Source organism: Wasmannia auropunctata, unplaced genomic scaffold (assembly GCF_000956235.1).
Source record: "Wasmannia auropunctata unplaced genomic scaffold, wasmannia.A_1.0 LD336088.1, whole genome shotgun sequence".
NCBI classification, from domain to species: domain Eukaryota; kingdom Metazoa; phylum Arthropoda; class Insecta; order Hymenoptera; family Formicidae; genus Wasmannia; species Wasmannia auropunctata.
Genome location: NW_012026802.1, coordinates 3493807 through 3512515, shown reverse-complemented (window position 1 = coordinate 3512515; position 18709 = coordinate 3493807). Strand labels below are relative to the sequence as shown.

At 38.6% G+C, this 18709-nt stretch overlaps 2 protein-coding genes across 2 annotated transcripts; both read right to left on the bottom strand.

Annotated features, from left to right (window-relative positions):
* Window positions 1-2: 2 nt before the first annotated feature.
* On the bottom strand, window positions 3-2502 carry LOC105448370 (prostaglandin reductase 1-like; the record flags this gene model as incomplete). The annotated part of the gene is made up of 4 exons (XM_011686892.1): window positions 2132-2502; window positions 1133-1424; window positions 496-769; window positions 3-284 (listed from the first exon to the last, which is right to left on the bottom strand). Coding segments are annotated over exons 1-4 (1116 nt in total), but the record flags the coding sequence as incomplete, so codon positions are not given.
* Window positions 2503-2649: 147 nt separating this feature from the next.
* On the bottom strand, window positions 2650-18184 carry LOC105448316 (HEAT repeat-containing protein 5B). The gene is given in 33 exon segments (XM_011686825.1): window positions 2650-5257; window positions 5336-5481; window positions 5587-5601; window positions 6165-6378; window positions 6454-6605; window positions 6824-7060; window positions 7154-7441; window positions 7533-7648; window positions 7732-7894; window positions 8266-8535; window positions 8814-9033; window positions 9148-9393; window positions 9779-9960; window positions 10049-10315; window positions 10404-10725; window positions 10810-10979; window positions 11555-11744; window positions 12028-12795; window positions 13227-13259; window positions 13696-13859; window positions 13939-14048; window positions 14132-14384; window positions 14471-14582; window positions 14659-14909; window positions 15164-15307; window positions 15382-15631; window positions 15887-16047; window positions 16171-16354; window positions 16440-16550; window positions 16655-16802; window positions 16986-17197; window positions 17322-17506; window positions 17905-18184. Coding segments are annotated over 32 exon segments (6405 nt in total). The 5' UTR covers window positions 17451-17506; window positions 17905-18184; the 3' UTR covers window positions 2650-5080.
* Window positions 18185-18709: the final 525 nt, after the last annotated feature.

Below are 18709 nucleotides of genomic sequence, written 5' to 3'. Positions count from 1 at the left end.
TTCTCGAAGCCTTTGGTCACGGTCTCGCGGTAACGTAGCTTGCCCTCGCGAATCAATCGCAGGTTCTGCGTAATGCCTTCGTTCCAACGATCCATCCAGCGTGTAACGATAAAGCCCTCCACCTTCAATTGGTTGGACAATATCACGGGTTGCAGGATTGTGGACTTGGGCAAGGACGAGGTGTCCGCGTCGTAGCTCGAGATCATCGGGATGCTGCCGCACACGGCTACCCGGCCGAACGGCCTCATCTGGTACATGACCACGCCAGAGATATCCCCGCCAACCTGTAAAGTTAATTAACGTGATTTAGATCTCGATAGTTAAGCAAGGAGAGAGGATAGTATCTTTCAATCGATTATAAATAGATTTTTCAACGCAGAAAAAATTTTGTCAAGATGAGTGTACTAATCAAGAAGATAAAGATTAAAAAGTAATGATTTAATTGATTGCGAGTTAATTGATTGAAAGAAGACGCGATATCTTATCATAGCGCACATTATCGAAGTAGCAATCCACGCCTTGCGGAGCGGCTTTGCGTAGACTGGCTGCGACCGACATGGTCTTGTAATTGATGACGGAATCGAAACCCAGTTCCTCAGTGAGCCACTTGCACTTCTCGTCGGAGCCGCATATACCGATTACAGTCATACCCAGATTCTTGGCGATCTGGCCCACGTGCGAGCCAACCGCACCAGCGGCTCCGCTGATGACTATTGTCTCGCCGGACTTTGGTTTGCATATCTCCGGCAAACCGAAATGTGCCGTGTTGCTGTAAATAAGAGAAAAAGAATTTTGCATAAATAATTTTATACTGTATCTTTTTTCTTGTGTTGTTGTGTTATAGAAATAGATACTTATATTTATGTCTCATGAAAGAAATGAATTCATTTCTTGAATGACAATCCCTATTTTAATAACTATATAGTGCCAATTTATTATATTTATTACACAATCTACATAAGGCTCAAAGTCCTTGAAAGTTTGAATTAAAATAAGCAACGCGCGCGGCAAATAAAAAGTATACTTATTTTGTATCGTAGCGTCTTTTAAATTTTTTGCGTCTTTTTTCCCCCCGGAAGCGCACGTCAATGCAAAGCGATCGTGTAAATATTATATTTCCGAAAATCTTTACCCTGGAATTCCTAGCACGCCTAAGGCAAGGGACGACGGCAAGTCGCCAATGTCCGGCAAAATGTACGGCGGTTGCTGGAATAGCGCGTCTTTGACGTCATTCTGATTGACAATCGTATGCGTTTTCCAGCCCAGATTTCCGACAATCTTTTTGCCAACCGGGAAATCCGGATTCTTGGATTCTATAATCTTGGCGACCTGACTGCCGACCATCGTGGTTCCGAGAGGGAAACTTTGCACGTACGGTTTCACGTATGGATCGACAGAAAGGTACTCAGCTTCCACAAGATATTCTAAAAGAATAAATATATATAATTTTATCCAAAAATATTAATTTGTAATAACTGCTAAAATTAATTTAATATCGATATTTCCAAGAGCTAATAATATTTATAATATTTAGAATTTTATTACTAATATTATTTTATAATTTATTTATTAATATTAGCTTATATCTCTTAATTAAGCTATATTATAACAATATATGTATATTTTTAATGGCATATATTATACATGTAATAGATACATTTGTTTTCATTTTTCCGATGTTAATTATCCTATTTTTGATCTATTCTGTAACATTAATAGCACGATGTAACACTTTGAAACTTAAATTATGATTCATAATTAATATTCCAATAACTGTAAATATAATATTCGATAATGAAAATTAAGAATTTTTAATTTATCTTTAATAAATTAATAAATTTCTATTGTGATACGACTGTGTATGTAATATATCATCTAAAACAGTTGTATTCCACATAAAGCTTATTGTACAATAGTCGAACAAGTTTGATACGTGAATATAACATATAATTTGGTAATATAATAAATGAAGTCGTATCTAATTCTTTTCTTACGGAACAATGTTCGCAAAGGAGATACAGAAAATTGGATCGCGTTTAATCACATCTCCTATTTGTAATAACGCACTCGTAGACATTCTCACGTGCATGCTTGCATGACGTTTGTGGCGATTATGTCATTGTTTTCCTACCTCCATCCTGCAACGGTGGCAGCTCCTCTTCTACCAATTTTAGATCCGTTGGCTTTGCTTCGTTTATGAAATAATTCGCTATTACGTATTTCCTCGCCTTCACCATTTCGCGGAATTGCGTCAAAATCTCTCGGATCCAAGGGCCCCTCGAGTTCGGTTTCGTCACTGTGATTAATTTACCGCCGTTATCACGAATGGAACGAGTAACGACGGTCGCGATAAAACAACAACGGTCCCACGACAGCTCGCGCTGCACTGCTTTGAACATGCTCTTCGCAATTCACAGTCTTTATATCCACGGACCGTTTAAAACGCGTATCCACTTGCGATCAGAGTAGTCAAGTATAGGTTCTCCCTCTCAAAGAAAAGGCAAGCAGACCGATAAAGCCGCTCAGAAATCTGTTAACCGATAATTTAAATTCGAATTATCATGTCTTATCAACAATTAATATTCTGCAGGACAGGTGTTAATAACGAAGACTTCGAACGAAATTATTACACCAACAATGCAACAGGAATGCGATTAAGAGTTAATTTATTTTCATCGAAACTGCAACAGTTATGTAATACAACACTACACAATTGTACCATATTCATCGAATTCGACAAGAATTCCTGTCAATCGGAACGCGACTTAAAATGTATATGGAAGTTCGGTGGATCAGATGTACAGTACACTATTATGTATGAACGGTCGCGTATGCTCCTCTCGCGGTGTGCAATTAAAAGTTACAAATAATCTCAACGGGTCCCTAAAATAATCATATAAAAATAGTAGAACATCTCTATCGAGCACTAATCCATTCCACGTTTACAATAATTCGTCTCCTGGTTCGCCTCACAAAATTTACGCGCGCTACGTCAGATCTACCGTGCAATTCGAACTCAATTATATACAGACATTGCGAGACTCGCCGAACTTCGAAGTGGAAGTTGGAAAGGTAGTTTTGTATACGTGCGATTTCCCAAAAAATTCGCTCCGGTAGAAAAGGAGAAATCTTTAGGAATTCAATATCGTGTGACATTGAAATTCCCACCGATTCCTTTTACCCACGTCTTTCGATTTGCAGTGACATCACTGAGCGATTGACAAAATCGCCAGTGAAGTCCACAATCTATGTAAAAACGACGTCTGTACTGCAACGTCTAAACGTTTGTATCTAAACTACAGGCTCGCCTACTGCGATTTCCTAAGGCTTCAAAAAACACAGTAATACGAGTAACGTCAAGTCCGCCACTTTCCTCCACTTTCTGAATTACGTCTTCTAATTTCAATTTACATACACTCATGATCACGCAGTTCGTTCGTATTTTTCGTTCATATCTACAATCTAGCTCTGTTTAAGGATCAAATACGAAAAAAAAGAATTGTCGAATTTTACAAATCGTTTCGCTGTAATGCCCAGCATTATACGGTACTAATTTACCGAAGGCGCTTCTTGTGCATCTTATTGCAGTTTGGAAAACAAAGATCATTATTCTTACACAAAATTCCGATATTACAGAAAAAATCTCGGTATAATTTTTATATTACAGAAAAGAAGCTCGGTATAATTCGATATGTTATATCAGACGTTCGTTCGATTGGAATCGCTACTCCATTACTAACAATTCTATAATAAAATTTCTAGATATGCAAAACAAACACATGCCTTTTTTTCTTTCTCTCTCTCTCTCTCCTCGCATCCGTGTATTAAAAATTATTAAATAAAAAGCATAGCGAGTTATCAGTCTTCTTATCAGAAGAACGTTAAATATGTTCTCGATCAAAACAGTCTATATTTATTTTATATGCATCCGTTTTATGGCAAATGTTTTCCCAAGGAAACCCATGTGATTATAATTTGTTAATAAATAATTCTATCGAATGTATACCTGTCGGTTACTTTAAGAATGATTTTAAAGTAAAACTTCTGAGTCGTGAATTAATGATGTGAATGAGCATGGAAATATCTATATTATATCAGCTATATAAATTATTTGTGCATATTGTATTTGCAGTCGTTTAATTTTTTTAACACCACACCTCTCATGGAATTGAACTGTCACTTTGTTAACTGTCGCAATCCATCAAAGTTGTGATGTGAGAATATACATCAACATCGTTATTTTTTTTATCATTGAATAAATTAATAATCTCTATGTTATACGCTAAATTCTATACATACATATATATATATACAATTTGAAAGTCTGATATAAAGTTACCTTCTTGGAAAGCATAATTGGCAAATTAGGAACGTTATTGTACTAATGAAGAAGTTAAAATGGGATGACGAGAATGTAAGATAAGTATCATTTTTTTATAGTAGCGATTAATTGATCGACATCAACTTTTCCCATTCACGTCAAATTGTCCTATCCCTTTCGCATCCGTCGCGTAATCCGTCGTTCTAATTTCTAATCTTTTATTTCTAAGTACAGTCGAGTACACGATTCTCTAACGAAATATCACCTAATAATTATCACAACGCTAAGACGTTGTAAACAGCAATTAATTCGATTTGCCTGACAATTTATAAATTGTTCGGTGTAATCAGTTAATCGCGTTAACGCCAGCAAATGAAAATGAATTCAAATGAATTGAAAATTGCAATTCATTTTAATTTATCCGAATTGGCGCTTTAGAGTCCGAAGATGCATTCATGTACCTATTATTTTTTTTATACAAATAAATTGAAATACGAAAAGAGCTATTCACCGTGTTGAATTCTAATGTATTAATGTCCATATTATATTATTCTTTGATTCAAATGGATTCGAAAAATCAGAAGCGCCAATTCGAAAATGTCGAAATGAATTCATTTCTATTCATTTCAATTCATTTTCGTTTGCTGAAACGATCGGATCTACGACAAAGTCGCTAATATCGTTATTTACGTTAGTCTTACGGAAGTTTTAATAAATTATCTCTTATTTCTCATTATCTGCAACATGTACGATCTCCTTTTAATTGAAATTGGAGAAGTCGGTTTTTAATTTAATTGACGGCGCGGATGTTTTGATTTGCGGTTTCACGAGATCGACCGTCCGGGTGTGTCGTTGCGCCTGCTGATGGCTCGTCCTTACGGCGTTCTCTAATTTCGTTTTCAGTTCGGTGGATTGCGACATCAGCGTCTTAAATTCCTAGGGATATAAAACGATTATTAAATATCACTCAAGATACATCTGTAATCTGGAAGATATAATTCAAAATTATGATACCTGCGGATACTTCGGCCCGATCTTATTGAGCCACTGGAAACTCTGTTGATGGAGGCTCACTTGATATTTAGTAGCACGCTGGAGCTCGTCTCCTTCCAGCAAGTAATTGATTAAAATCGGCACAAGCAGAGTTAGCATTTGAATACCTGTGTAATTTCACGAAATATGTTAAGCTTATTCCATAAATGAGATAAATAAGATAGACGATTAATACATCAAAAATTAGATTTAAGACCACACTTTTCACACACCTTGTAATAGATCTCCTGTATAGCGTGTAACACGTATTGCATTAACATTTTCAATTAACATTCCACGAATTAATTGTAAGATATAATTTTTTATAGACATTTCTTAAGTTCAATTAGGGGTTTTTATTATTGTTTCCATAATTTTTCCTATCATTTTTATATCTTTTTAAAAATATTTTTTTGTATAAAATATAAAAGCTCTGAATTTGAAATTTGGTATATTTATTCTTTAATATTTAAACGGTTTTTTACAAATTTTTCAAACATTATAAAAATTTGTTTGATAAAAATCAATTTTTTAATATGGCTATAGGTCATAGACAAGAAATACGCTTATACAGATTAAGAACATTTTAGAGTTTTATATTTCAGATAATTTTTGTATCTCGAATCAATAGATGCAAATAATTGCTAAACAAATTTTTTATATTTGAAAAAATTGTAAAAAACATTTAAATATCTAAGACTAAATATACAAAGGTCCAAGTTTACAGCTTTATTTTCTCAAAAAAAAAATTCTTAGAAAAAAGATATAAAAATAATATTGTAAACAAGAATACTTTGTAAGACTAACTTACGATTAGAAAGATCAGCGAGTCCTATGAGGGTTTCCACCGTGCTGGCGCACTCCAGCGTGAAGGTCAGCTCCATGTCATTCATCACCTGCTTGCTCTTGTCGCTATACAGGTACTCTACCAGTCGTGGCGCGAGCGCGTGGATGTATGGCGTACTTATATTACGATCCGGATGCAGAAATATTGTTCTTAACGTCTGCACGCATTTCAGTTTCACCTGGATGCAAGATTATTCAATTATCTTTGAGATCAATAATTATTAGGTTTCTTTTTCCGTGTGTCATCAACTCACCGTTAAGTTTTCAGATTGGAACGCATGCCGGAAGTGATTAATGCACGGAAATTGCAGATTCGGAGCGCTCACCACGTCTGACGACGCGTGGAGCACGAATACTGCGATGCCCAGCATCATCGCCACCTCGTCCATCTTAGTTTCGTCATTGCCTGTAAAAGCAAAATAGATAAAAAAAAATAAGTATATATATATATATATATATATGTGCTAACTTCTTCGATTATTATATGGTAGATACTTTACATTTCGATATAAGTCTAGGAACACGCGCGCGATACATGTCATTTCGATTTCTGATATTTTATGAATAAGAGGTACGCGTTCATGATTAAAGGTATTTCTTCTTTAAAGGATAAAGTAAACATGCCTGTTTTGGCCAGGTCGATGATCTTGGCAAGCGCGCTTCGCAGTAATCCCGTCCATTGCTTCTGACTCCTGTGATCCCGGGCGTATTTGTTAGCGATGAGACTCTTGACGCAGTGCAACGCAGCGTGAACCGGCGTTTCCGAACCGGATTTGGTGCTGTCGGTGTCCGTACGCACCGCGGTTTCGCGTATCACGCCCGTTGCCAGATAGAGCAGCGTCGGGAGAACAGCTATTGCGCCTTTAAAAAAAAAAACGGGGGATAATAAGTTGTTATGATTATACTGACTATGTTAATGATGTTAATTACGTGAGGTAAGCTTTGCGAGGATACCTTGCGGAGAGCATAACGTGGGAAGAGATTCCATTATATTGAGGGTCGACGCGATCAGCTTGCCGCTGTTCTCGGACGAGACGTATCCTTTCTGAGATAAGATAGCCGTGGTACCGCCGGGATTCGGATTCAGCGCCGGTATCTGCCGCACCAGGAGACACAGGCACACCTCCAGGACAGCGAACACTAATGATGAGCCCGGCGATAGATCGCCGCTCTCCTCTCCCTCACCCAGCAGATCCAGTTCTTCTGTCGCTTCGTTGTTTTCTTGATGCGCCAATGTATTATCTTTTACAAAAAGATACACGCGCGTATAAGCATAAATGCGACGCAAAAATCTGCCAAAATTATCGAGGACAATTTCGAAGTTTTCCCGTACCTTTGAGTTTCAATTTTTTTCTCGCGACCAGATCCTCCTGCGCTCCCTTCATCACCTGCTTCAGCACTTCGATTACTATCATTTGGATGGCATAACTCTCTCGTGTCAAAAGTAATCTTTAAAGCAACAAATATATCGATATCAATATATGTGAAGGAGGAACAGATTGCGTACCTTTCGCATATGTATGTACACGTACCTAACAAGAACATTACATAATTCGATAGGCAAGGAACGTTGCTTGATGAAGATCTCACGTGCCCACGTTGAGTCGAGTAACGTGTATAACGCATTCAAACATGTCTTTATATTTCGCTCGGACTCGGAGGAGCGAGGACTGTACAGAGCTTCCATGCATATACCTGCAAATGATTATAATTAAATAGAAAGTTGCATATTTCTTTAAAAAAGGAAAAGAATAATCATATAAGCTAAATTGTATTAATATTATCTACATACAAATACAGTCATGGACATATCGGTGCGACACTATTTTTCATAGGTTTTTAGTATTTAATATATAATATATAATACATATTTTATAGGTAACTAATATTTTGCAAATTCGAACCACGATGGTGTACTATCTTTAATCTAGAGACAGTACACCAATCGTGATTCGCATTTGCAACGTATTAATGCGTTTCAAAATCGATTTAAAAAAAAAAGTGTCGTAACCGATATGTCCACGACGGTACACACAGTTTAATTAATATTTTATACATTTACTTACCAAATAACAAGTGAAAACGTTCGACATTCGTGTTAGTTTTAGAAGCAGCAGCTTCGTCGTTGTTTTTATAATTGTTATGATTGTTGTTATTAGTAAGATTCGTCGCTTTCTCCTGATTGCTGTCACCCATTTCGAATCCCCTCGCATTGAGCCAGAGAGTCGCGGCGTAGAGAATCGGCGCCCACGATTCTACGTAGTGAGGACGCGCGGACTCCATGGTGTCCGTCGTGTAGAAGGCACCACCGTCGTGCGGCAACTGACTGGAGAATTCTGGAGAGATATCACAACGATAATTTTAATTATTCGAATAAGTAATCCAAAAAAAGGTATGTGCAACATATAAAAAGTCATAATAAAAATTAATATTCCGGATACAACATATAAAACTTTCAATAACATGTGTCTACCACAAATTTATTAATGAAGAATATGATACCTACATTTTAAATCGAAATAATAACTTTGTTCTATTATTCGGCATTACTTGATATTAACACGTAATTATGGTTTTGTCATATTTTATTGAATTCCAATTAATCAACAATTACCTGGCGGCAACGAGAGCAATGCGTGATCCCTCAGTGCGGATAGCCAATGTCGACTCAGACTCAGAAGTTCCGGCTGGACGAGGCTCAGCAAACTTTCGCCCTGAAACTCGAATTCCCCAAAATTCTCCTCGTTGGCTTCATCGATTTGATTCACGTTTCGATTAATCGTATCCTTGCTATTCAATGCGGATCCGTCTCTTATCATTGCAACTACATACACCTGTTAAAAAAAAAAAAATCAAATTTAGTTTTCTCTTTTTTACAATTTACTCAGATATCTTATCCTTGCTTGTGTTATCTCTATATTGAATATAAAGAGTAATATTCGATATACCTGCGCCCACGCTTTGAGAATCGCCAGTCTTTCCAACGTTGACAAGCTCTCGTTGTACAGCTGCGGCCGAGTGTTACCCTCTCTCAATTTCTCCAGGGACGATACGAGTAACTGATGCACCCTTCGCAGATCATTGAGATCCCTAGCGACGCCGCTGCCGATCCATGCGCTGCAAACCTCGCAGGCTGCAGCTGAGACATGCGACGGTGTTTCCGGGGAAAAGGCTGGTCTTAAAGCAGCTCCGACCTTTAAACATATTCATGGTAGGATGTATTCGATACAATAATCATTAATCTTTAAACCACCACATCCCAAAAAATTACACTAACCACCAACCAATGTCGGTCTGATAGACTGCTATTATGCCACTATTAGCTCTCGCTAATTTTATAAGTTATATATAATAAAAATGTATTTTTCCTGAATATTTGAGATGGGGAAAAAGAAACCTATGTTTTAATGTGAGGATTAACAAAAAAATCTCATATACAATAGAAATAAAATATATTTAAATGGTGACAAATAAAAAAATGATTGACAAGTAACGTTTCAATAGCGGTTTGTGAGACCGATATAGTGGTTTAAAGGTTAAACACAACTTGTATAAAATGTGCGATAAATTGAGACTCACCTGTGCTTGGAACTGCTCCAGCAACAAATGCCCGGGAAACTCCGGTTCGGGAACTTCGGCGAATTTATCAATGATCTCCTGCAGAGTTTTGAGACCTTCGAGTCGCAGTGGATCGCAGTCGCTGGTCGCGGCCATGAACGCCATGCGCACCAAATCCGACAGGTGTAACACCAGAAAGTCTCCTGTAAGATCCCGTAAAAACGAGTACATTAAAAAAAATTACACGAGAAAGGTAAGAAGGTGGCAACGTTAGAGCTTCGTCAATCTAACCTTTTCCCTTAGACTGTTGCATCTCTTTGGCCAGAGCGAGATCGAAGTGAGCCTGCTTGTTGTTCTCGCAAGCCGCGATGATGCGTCGGACGCATTGCGCGGCGAAGACTCTCGTTGGCCATCTCGGCGTGATAGACGGTCGCTGTTTCGCGGACTCGTCAGCGTGGAACTCGGCCTGATCGTCGTCCCCCTCCGCGTCCGCTGATTCGTTGTCGGCGGCGCTATCCTCCGCGTTCGCCGCGTTGCCCTCCTCGATCGTACTCGATTCTACGTAACGAAGCAGAATGTTTCATTCGTTCGATTCATTTCTTTTTTTTTTTTCGTCAACGATTAATTCGGAGAACGCGATTGTTACCTGAGGCTATCGTGAGGACGTCTTTGCACAGTGACAACCACTGGGACAAATTGTCGGCCGCCAATATTTGCAGCATGCTTGTCAAAGTGTCGTGGATGTCCTTGATCAGCTTGCTGTCAGTTTCCGTGTCCAGCATACTGAACAGCACGCCCGCGAGACCGGTCTCGGTGACGGCGAGACCCTCCACCACGTTAGTGTCTCTGCTCTCGTTAGCCAGAGTCATCGCGTGCTCGCACACCTCCTTCGCCTCGCGCTGAGCGAGCTGCCGCAGGCACGATATCGCAGCTTTACGCAGAAGCAAATGATTGCTCGATAGGGTCCGCTGTGAAAAAAAAAAAAAATTATAATCAAGTTAAATAATGAAAACTTTGCGATAAACGTTGTCCTTGAGTACTTGAAGCCTTACGCATAATGTAGGAACGAGGGACGACAAATTGACGTGTCTGGGCGCGAAGAGATGTAACTGTTGAAGGCAACCGGTCGCCTCGGCTTGAACAAGCGGATCCTGATGGTCCTGCATAATGGCACACGCGCACAAAAATGACGACCGCGCCATGCAAATCGTTGAAGTGTTGCCTGTAAAATTGATCGTTCAATGAATTGTCTTCCTCAAAAACAGTAATCACCTATACCCAGCAAACGGAAGTGGATTACAATAGATTAAAAAAAAAATTCATTTCAACGTTCGCGAATGCGTACTTCTAAAAATCTGAATCCGTTTCAATGCCCAATGCCTTTGTATTCATTTATAGGAATTGTATGATTACATTTTCTATGCCATTCAATTTAAAAATAAGTTCAGTTTTAAAAAGTAAATCGTGAATACTAGCTCTCTTTTCAATATATAATTAAATTTAAAAATATATAGTTTATAATAACATATAGTTTTCCGTGAAAATGAATCATGAACGTTATTTAATTACAAATTGTGACTAGGAAATGCATTGTTTTAATCTATCAAATCCAAAAAATATATTAATATTATAGTAAAAATATTATATTATATTCGTATTATGAAATAGAAATGCATTCATTTCCACGAAGGCCAATCCATTTCAATGAATTTAAGTTTAATCCAGTTTAATCCTTTTCCATTTACTGGATACTTCGCAATTACTCTATAATTAGGTAGAGACGTTATATAGATCTACCTTGTAATTCTGGTCCTATCGTCGTGATAAGCGCCGATAAAACCTTTCCGATGCACTGATGCACGTCGATGTAGGAGTGAGGAACATTGAGAAGGAGGGTCAGTGCTAAGGACAACGTAGGCTCCACGTAGCCTCTGAACATTGGTCCACCGGAATCAGCTATCAGAGACAGAGCGTGCAGCGCCCAAACCTTGGAAAAAAAATGTATTTTATAATTTTCTGTCGAAATTAACACGAGGATAAAACGAGGCACCCCACTAAACGAAAATGGATTGAAATTTTAAATCATGGATTGAAATAAATTGAAATGGATTGGCCTTCGTGGAAATTAATGTATTTCTGTAAAGGCTAATCCATTTCAATCCATGGTTTGAGCAATTTCAATTTAATTAAATTCAATCATTCATTTAAATTTCATTTAAATTAAAAAAAAAAATTTTAATCCATTTGCGTTTACTGGGACAATATCTTACTTGCACTACGGGAGATGAATTATCCTGCGCAAGTGCGAGCAGGATGCTGACGCTGGTGTTGAGATGCTGGCTGGAGCCCATTCCGCCGACGTACTTGTGAAGGCAGCCCAACGCCAGCGAGTGGCCGGTTCTGCTGGCCACGTCGCGTGCCGATTTCAACCGGTCGAAACTGGTCTGCGCCAATTCCGCGGTGAACTTCGGGTCGGAGATCACCTGGGCCATTCTGCCGACCGCTTCTCCCGCCGCCCATCGTAGAATGGGGTTGCTGCTGACCAGCGTGCTGATGATGAGATTGGTGGCGGATTTCTTGACGTCTTCCTGCCCGAAGCCGGTCTTCGCCTCGTTGAGGCCCTTCAAGCCGCTCAATACGGCCGTGAACACGTTCATTTGTATCGCCTCCTGCCTCCCGGACTTGGTGTGCTTTATGCACTCGCTGAAGTGATCCAACATCTGCAGCCTGTGCTTGTTTGCTACACGCGGGAATATCTGGCCGAACAACGCGACCGATAGATCGATCACCGCTACGCCCAACGGCAGGGGACCAGGAATCATTTCATACTGCAATCATAATATCATAAATTCGTATTATAATTTGCTCCATATTTGTAATTAGCAGTAGGATTTAAAAATCTACAGAGAGGAATATGAATTTTTTTAAATTTGATTATATAAAAAATGATTTTTTAAACTTACGTTTGGCATTGGTCTGTAAAGACAGCATGTATTATGTTCCAGTGCTCCAGATCCCGCAGCACTATTTGGTTGAAGCTGAAAAAAAAGATTGTAAATTATAACAAAGTACGAGTTTTTAATCGTAATAAAAAGTAAAGCTGCTTCATATGTAAAACCTAAAAAAAAATACAAAATAATTAATACATATAAATGTATATCTTTATTCAAAGAAATAAGGCAAAGATTGTCTCAAATTAATATAAATAAAACATGAGCAATATATAAGATATTCAATATATTCAAATTAAATATGAAATTTAAAAAATGGAATGCTATATTTACATACATATACTAATGTAATCAGTTAATAAAGTAATATAATAATAACATAAAAATAAAGCTTAAAAAATTTGTTAACTTTTAAACTAAAATTTTTTTATATTAAAATAGTTAAATATTTATGAACGTAGGCATAAGAAAACAAAATAGAAAAATGAAAGGCACACTTTACAGAACACCTTACTCACATGTTCCAAATCTGCCCTTCTGTTTGGTTCCATCTAAACACGAGGGTATTTACACGTTAACGCAAAAATTAGATTTGATAAAAGTTTAAATTGTAAGAGTATATATTCTGCATTTTTAAGTTTAGCTAGATATATAAAAACGTTTTATATCCAAAACACGAATTGTACAAATATAAAACTAGTTATACAAAGATTTTACAATACATGTATTTTAGTTATTGAATCGCAATCTTTTGTTACAGAATGTTAGAAAAGAGTATGAGTTTGAGTTGTGCATAAAATATATCTAGAATTAGAATTAGTTTGCCAGAAAATTTTTTTCTTTAAAACACTGACACTTTTACAAATTTTCAATTCGCAAACAAGATTGAACAAGCAATGACTCAACAAAGCATCAGACAAAATGATGTTGTTTATAGAAATAGAAATCACATTGCAATCTAGAACGTATATATAAAAATTAACTCACTTGGTCTTCTATTGTGCGATGATCGGTCTCCTGCAGCCACGTACCGAGAATCACGGAATCGTTAGCATGGCAAACTACACTCAATAAGGAAGTAGTCGTGTTTCCAGGATTATCCGTAAGCGTGAACTCCGATACCAGCATCCTCAGAAGATGTGTATAAGAACCTGTGTGACATCAAGTGATATCAATGATACAAATTGCAAACTTGGGAAAAAATATATAAATAGATTTTATAAATTTTACCTTCAAACATTTGCGGTGGAATCAGCAATAATGTTTCATATAAGCGCAAACGAACCATGGCCGCAGGGGCTTTCAATTGCTGGCCATAATTCTTCAAAACAGGAGACAAACTGAAAAAGATATATCCTAATTGTAGGATTGCTCCAAAATATTTTTTGTCGCATTATATAAAAAGTATATCAATATTTAATACTTCGTCAGCATCGCCAGAGCGGATTCGATCGGCGTGAGTAATCGTCGTATAATATCGTCGTCCAGAAGTTCCGGGCAATGCAGCAGGAAACTGTACATGGCGGACAACGCGCCGGCACGTCCTTCCAAAGTCACCTGCCACGTGAAAGCGTCGCCGCGAGCTTTTTCACTCTCGAGTTCCTTGTTCGAGCGCGGGAAGGAGTTTCTCCACAGGAGTAACATTCTCGGGAACAAGCCCCTTACTACCGCCGCACCTGCATATAAAAATTATACATGTATAAACGGTTTATATTTAAAATTATTATCCATTATTAAATACAAGACATCTATATATATATACCTAGAGTCATTATCGCGCCTATGAGGAGCCATCCTGCATGCGTGCGATTTAAGGACAAACGACTGTTCTGACTCGCGCTTCTCAAGAGCTCTTCCGCTGTATTGAAAATTATCTGAAAATCGAAAGTAAATTAACTCCGCGTCATTGGTATAATACAAAAAGGGGTACACAAGAGCATGTATATATACCTTTCCCTTAGTATGGGGGATTCCCAGAGGTGACAGACGAACGCTGCCCACCACCGCGGCAAGGGTACTGCTGTAGCCGGCTATAGCCTCCGGCGAGCTACGCATATTCTCAATCCCGTCGACGCAGCGGTCGATCAGCGGCGTTATTTGACTCGGCACTGCCACGCATATGCACCTCAAGCACCAGGCTGCCGCCAGTCTGGCCGCTTGACACGGATGCACCAGGACGGCCATTATGGCATCGATCAGATCTGCGTTAAATACATAATTAACTGTATTGCTCGGACTATTTTTATATTGAAGAACCCAGTAAACGGATTAAAATATATATTTTTTTATTGAAATGGATTGAAGTTTTCTAAACCATGGATTGAAATGGATTCGCCTTTATAGAAATGCATTCATTTTCCAATCCATTTTAATGCATTTCAATCCATGATTTGAAATTTCAATCCATTTCCGTTTAGTGGGAAACAAAAGATATTTCGAATGCACGAATACATACTTAGAGATTGATCGGATAGCAAATTCGTAGCCGTGGTACCTAATCCCAAAATCAGATTGCCCATTTCTTGCAGCGCACACACTAGTAAATGCTGGCTGAATAACGTTTCCTGATTGCAATCTTTGGCGTTTTCCGGACTGAAATCTGATAAGGCCACAATGAGATTGCGCGCGACTGTATATTATAGTTTGACACAAAAAACGCCGCGTTCTTCTTACCGATGGAATTCATCTGCTTCAGAATGATGTGCGCTATCTCTTTGCAAGCGGCTGCTTGAGCGCCTTCGCCTAACAACTTGCCGACGGTACCGCGTAGTATAAAGTTCACGCATTTGCGCGAGTACACCGCCTCGACGTGCGAGCTAGCGGCTTTCGGGTTTGTAACCAGGTCTAAAACGTGCGCGATTAACGTGCCGATATTTCGTTCCAGCCAGGTACCGCCCAACATTTGAACGAACACCACGTATGCCTGTAATACAGCGATCACCAAAAATGTCAGCGAGATGTTTTATCGTGAAAAAATATATTCAATAAAGTTAAGGGCTTTTCGACTCGACAAATATATTCCTCAATAAAGTTAAAGGCTTTTCGACTCGACAGAATAAACGGCAAATTATGTAACTCTGCTTTGCTTCCTTGAAAACTAACGCTATAAATATTTCTCGCATAATTATACAAATTTCGTAGTTTGAGTATATTTAAAATTGCATCCGTAATCACTTACATGTGTCACTCCAACTCGCACTTCTCTGTTTATGCTGGAGCTTCCTTTTATGATCTCGCCGGTCCCTTTCAGAAAGCCGACGCTGCCCCTTAAAAATCCGGACATCAGGATATTTAACACCTCTTCAAGCGAAGCTTGCTTAACACCTTTGTTGTGCGCAACTGCGGAACAAAAGATTTGGGTGTATATTTTCATAATTATTTCATATATTTTTTTCCAAGATTTGCTTTAGACCGCATTTGACGTTTCTAATCTTGTTTGAGGTATTTTTTTTGCTTCCATACCTGTGGGATTTTTTATCTTGGGTGAAGGAAGCTGCGTCATTGCCACTAAGGTGCCCAATAATTTAGCGACGGCGCATCTCACCTCGTAATTCGAACCTTCGAATGCCCGGAAGCATAGCGTTGCAACGCTTTCGATTTCGGTCGTATACAAAAACGGAGCGTGATTCAACATCTCCAGTAAACACTGTAAAAAAAAAAAAAAATTATTGGAAGTACAGAAAAGTGGAGCGCACGTAATCAATAATCTTTTTTTTTTGTAATATAAATACCTTGGCGGCGGCACATCTCACCGCCATCACTCTGTCGGTCAGATAATGCCTGGAAACTTTGTATATCTCCTTATGCACATTGGTTATCGCGGATCCCATTCCAGCGCACACCTAATTATAGGACAAATTTAGGATAAGCACGTTACATTAGAAACATATTTTAATATACATAAAAAATATTAAAATAGTTGAACGATTTTTAACAAGATAGTCACCTTTTCTAATGTGTGCATAATTTCTATCCGCGTCTGTGATTCCGCAGAACGTAGGGACTTTATTAGAATCTGCACAGTTTCCTCATATGACCTGCCCATCATTCTTCCCAATTTCTCATACATGCATCCCACGCAACAAATAGCAGCTCTAGAAAAATGACATGTATGTATACGTATTAGAATTAATCCAAATTATCAACAAAATTAATAGATAATAATCGATTGATTATCGTTAATAAATATTAATTAGTATTAATAAATATTAATTCATATTAATATACTAATAATATTGGTCAATCAATTAATATCAATTATATTAAGTAATATTTACAATTTCGTGGGTAGAAAGCTCGGCGAATCGTCCTTATTCCTCAAGATATCATTACACTTGTTGACGGTATCAAAGAGCAGGAATGTGTCGCCTACGCTGAACAAAGTCGCCAGGCATCTTGCGATGAGACGCCGGGTGGGTGGACCAGGTGCTCCTTGCATATGCCTGGTCAACTGCTCCACCAACTTTTGCTGGCATTCTTTAATGTCGCTCTGCAAATAAGATTTATCACAATTAAGAATTCAACATAGATATTATTATGCAAATAATTTCAATATCTCCTCTCATTGTCTCTCAGTAACAAACTTAACAGCTATATATGTTGAACTTTCAAACCTTTTGAGCGGCAACCAAAACTTTGTCCAGGAAGCGTAGCCACTCGAAAATGAAGACCGGTCGCTTCGCCTCCGGGATTTGATTAAGAGCATCCTCGTTGAGGGTCAGGCTATGACTCAACTCCATCATTGTTTTAAATAAACGTCACGCACAGGCCGCTCTCAAATATCACGCTCAATCTCCTCCTACAATGCAATTAGATTAAATTCACTGCCACTTTACAATTACTTACAGCTGACGGCGTATGGGCTTGGATTTAAAGTTAAAGGGAAAATGTAACGTTAATATTGAGGAAGACACGACAGCGCTCTAAAAATATATATCGGTCACATATCACACTTTGGGGTCAATCGTTCTCTTCTCTCTCTCTCTCTCTCTCTCTCTCCCTCTCTCTCTAGCGAAAGGTTGCTCTCTGTATAATGTCAGAGAGAGAGAAGAGAGATTAATTGTATTTCCTCTTTCTCGCACACGCCGGCCAGGTCACGCGCGACATGCTCCGTCTGTCCGTGTTATGTTTATGGTGCGGATGAATGGTGGCGAGAACGCGATAAGTAACGCGATTAGAACTAGTGTGTATACGCACCGTGAGAAACGGCGGTCTGGGTATGTCATCACTCGGTGGGCAGAGACATTTCCATGGCACCGCGGTATCCCTCGCGGGGCCACGTCACGCGTCACTTCGTCACTCTCCTCGCGCTCGTGCGAATCAAGCCCGACGACAGATATCGGCCCCGGCGCGGCGGCGTCCCGTCGTTGTCCCCTCCGCGAAACTCCTTAATCGCTCTACGACGAAACGATGCGCACGGATGACAAATTTTGACGTCACTTGACGTGAGGTTAGGTCAGATTGGACTGGGTCGGCTCCAGGCTGCCTCCACTGTGCTCCACTGCTCCAGAGTCCAGGTTGCTCCACTGCTCCAGGCAGGCTCCACTGGCTCCGGGCTCCCCGCTCCAATCATCTGACGGCGAGAGTGTCGCAACCGCGGCGGAGCATTGACGTTTTTTAATTTTAATAACTTCTCGAATCGATGCTGCTTAATTTATTAAGACAGATGGAATATCAATCCTCATTCCGTCATTTAATGTGCGAAAAGGCTAAATTAGGTGGACAAAAATTTTGCGATTATTATATTATTAATTTTGCGACTTTGACAGTTAATTAAAGTTAATTACTCTTTAATTTTAGTTTCATTTATTTTTTTTTTTTCGAATTCCTGTAACTAGAAAAGAATTTTTTTTAAACCGAGATTAAAATGAAGTAATGGACATAAATTTAGTCAGAATTTTTGCTCCAAGTAATCCTTATAGCTATAGGCATTTCTCGCGAAATTAATTACATTAATCGTAATAAATGTAATTAATATATTAATTTCATAATTATAAGACGC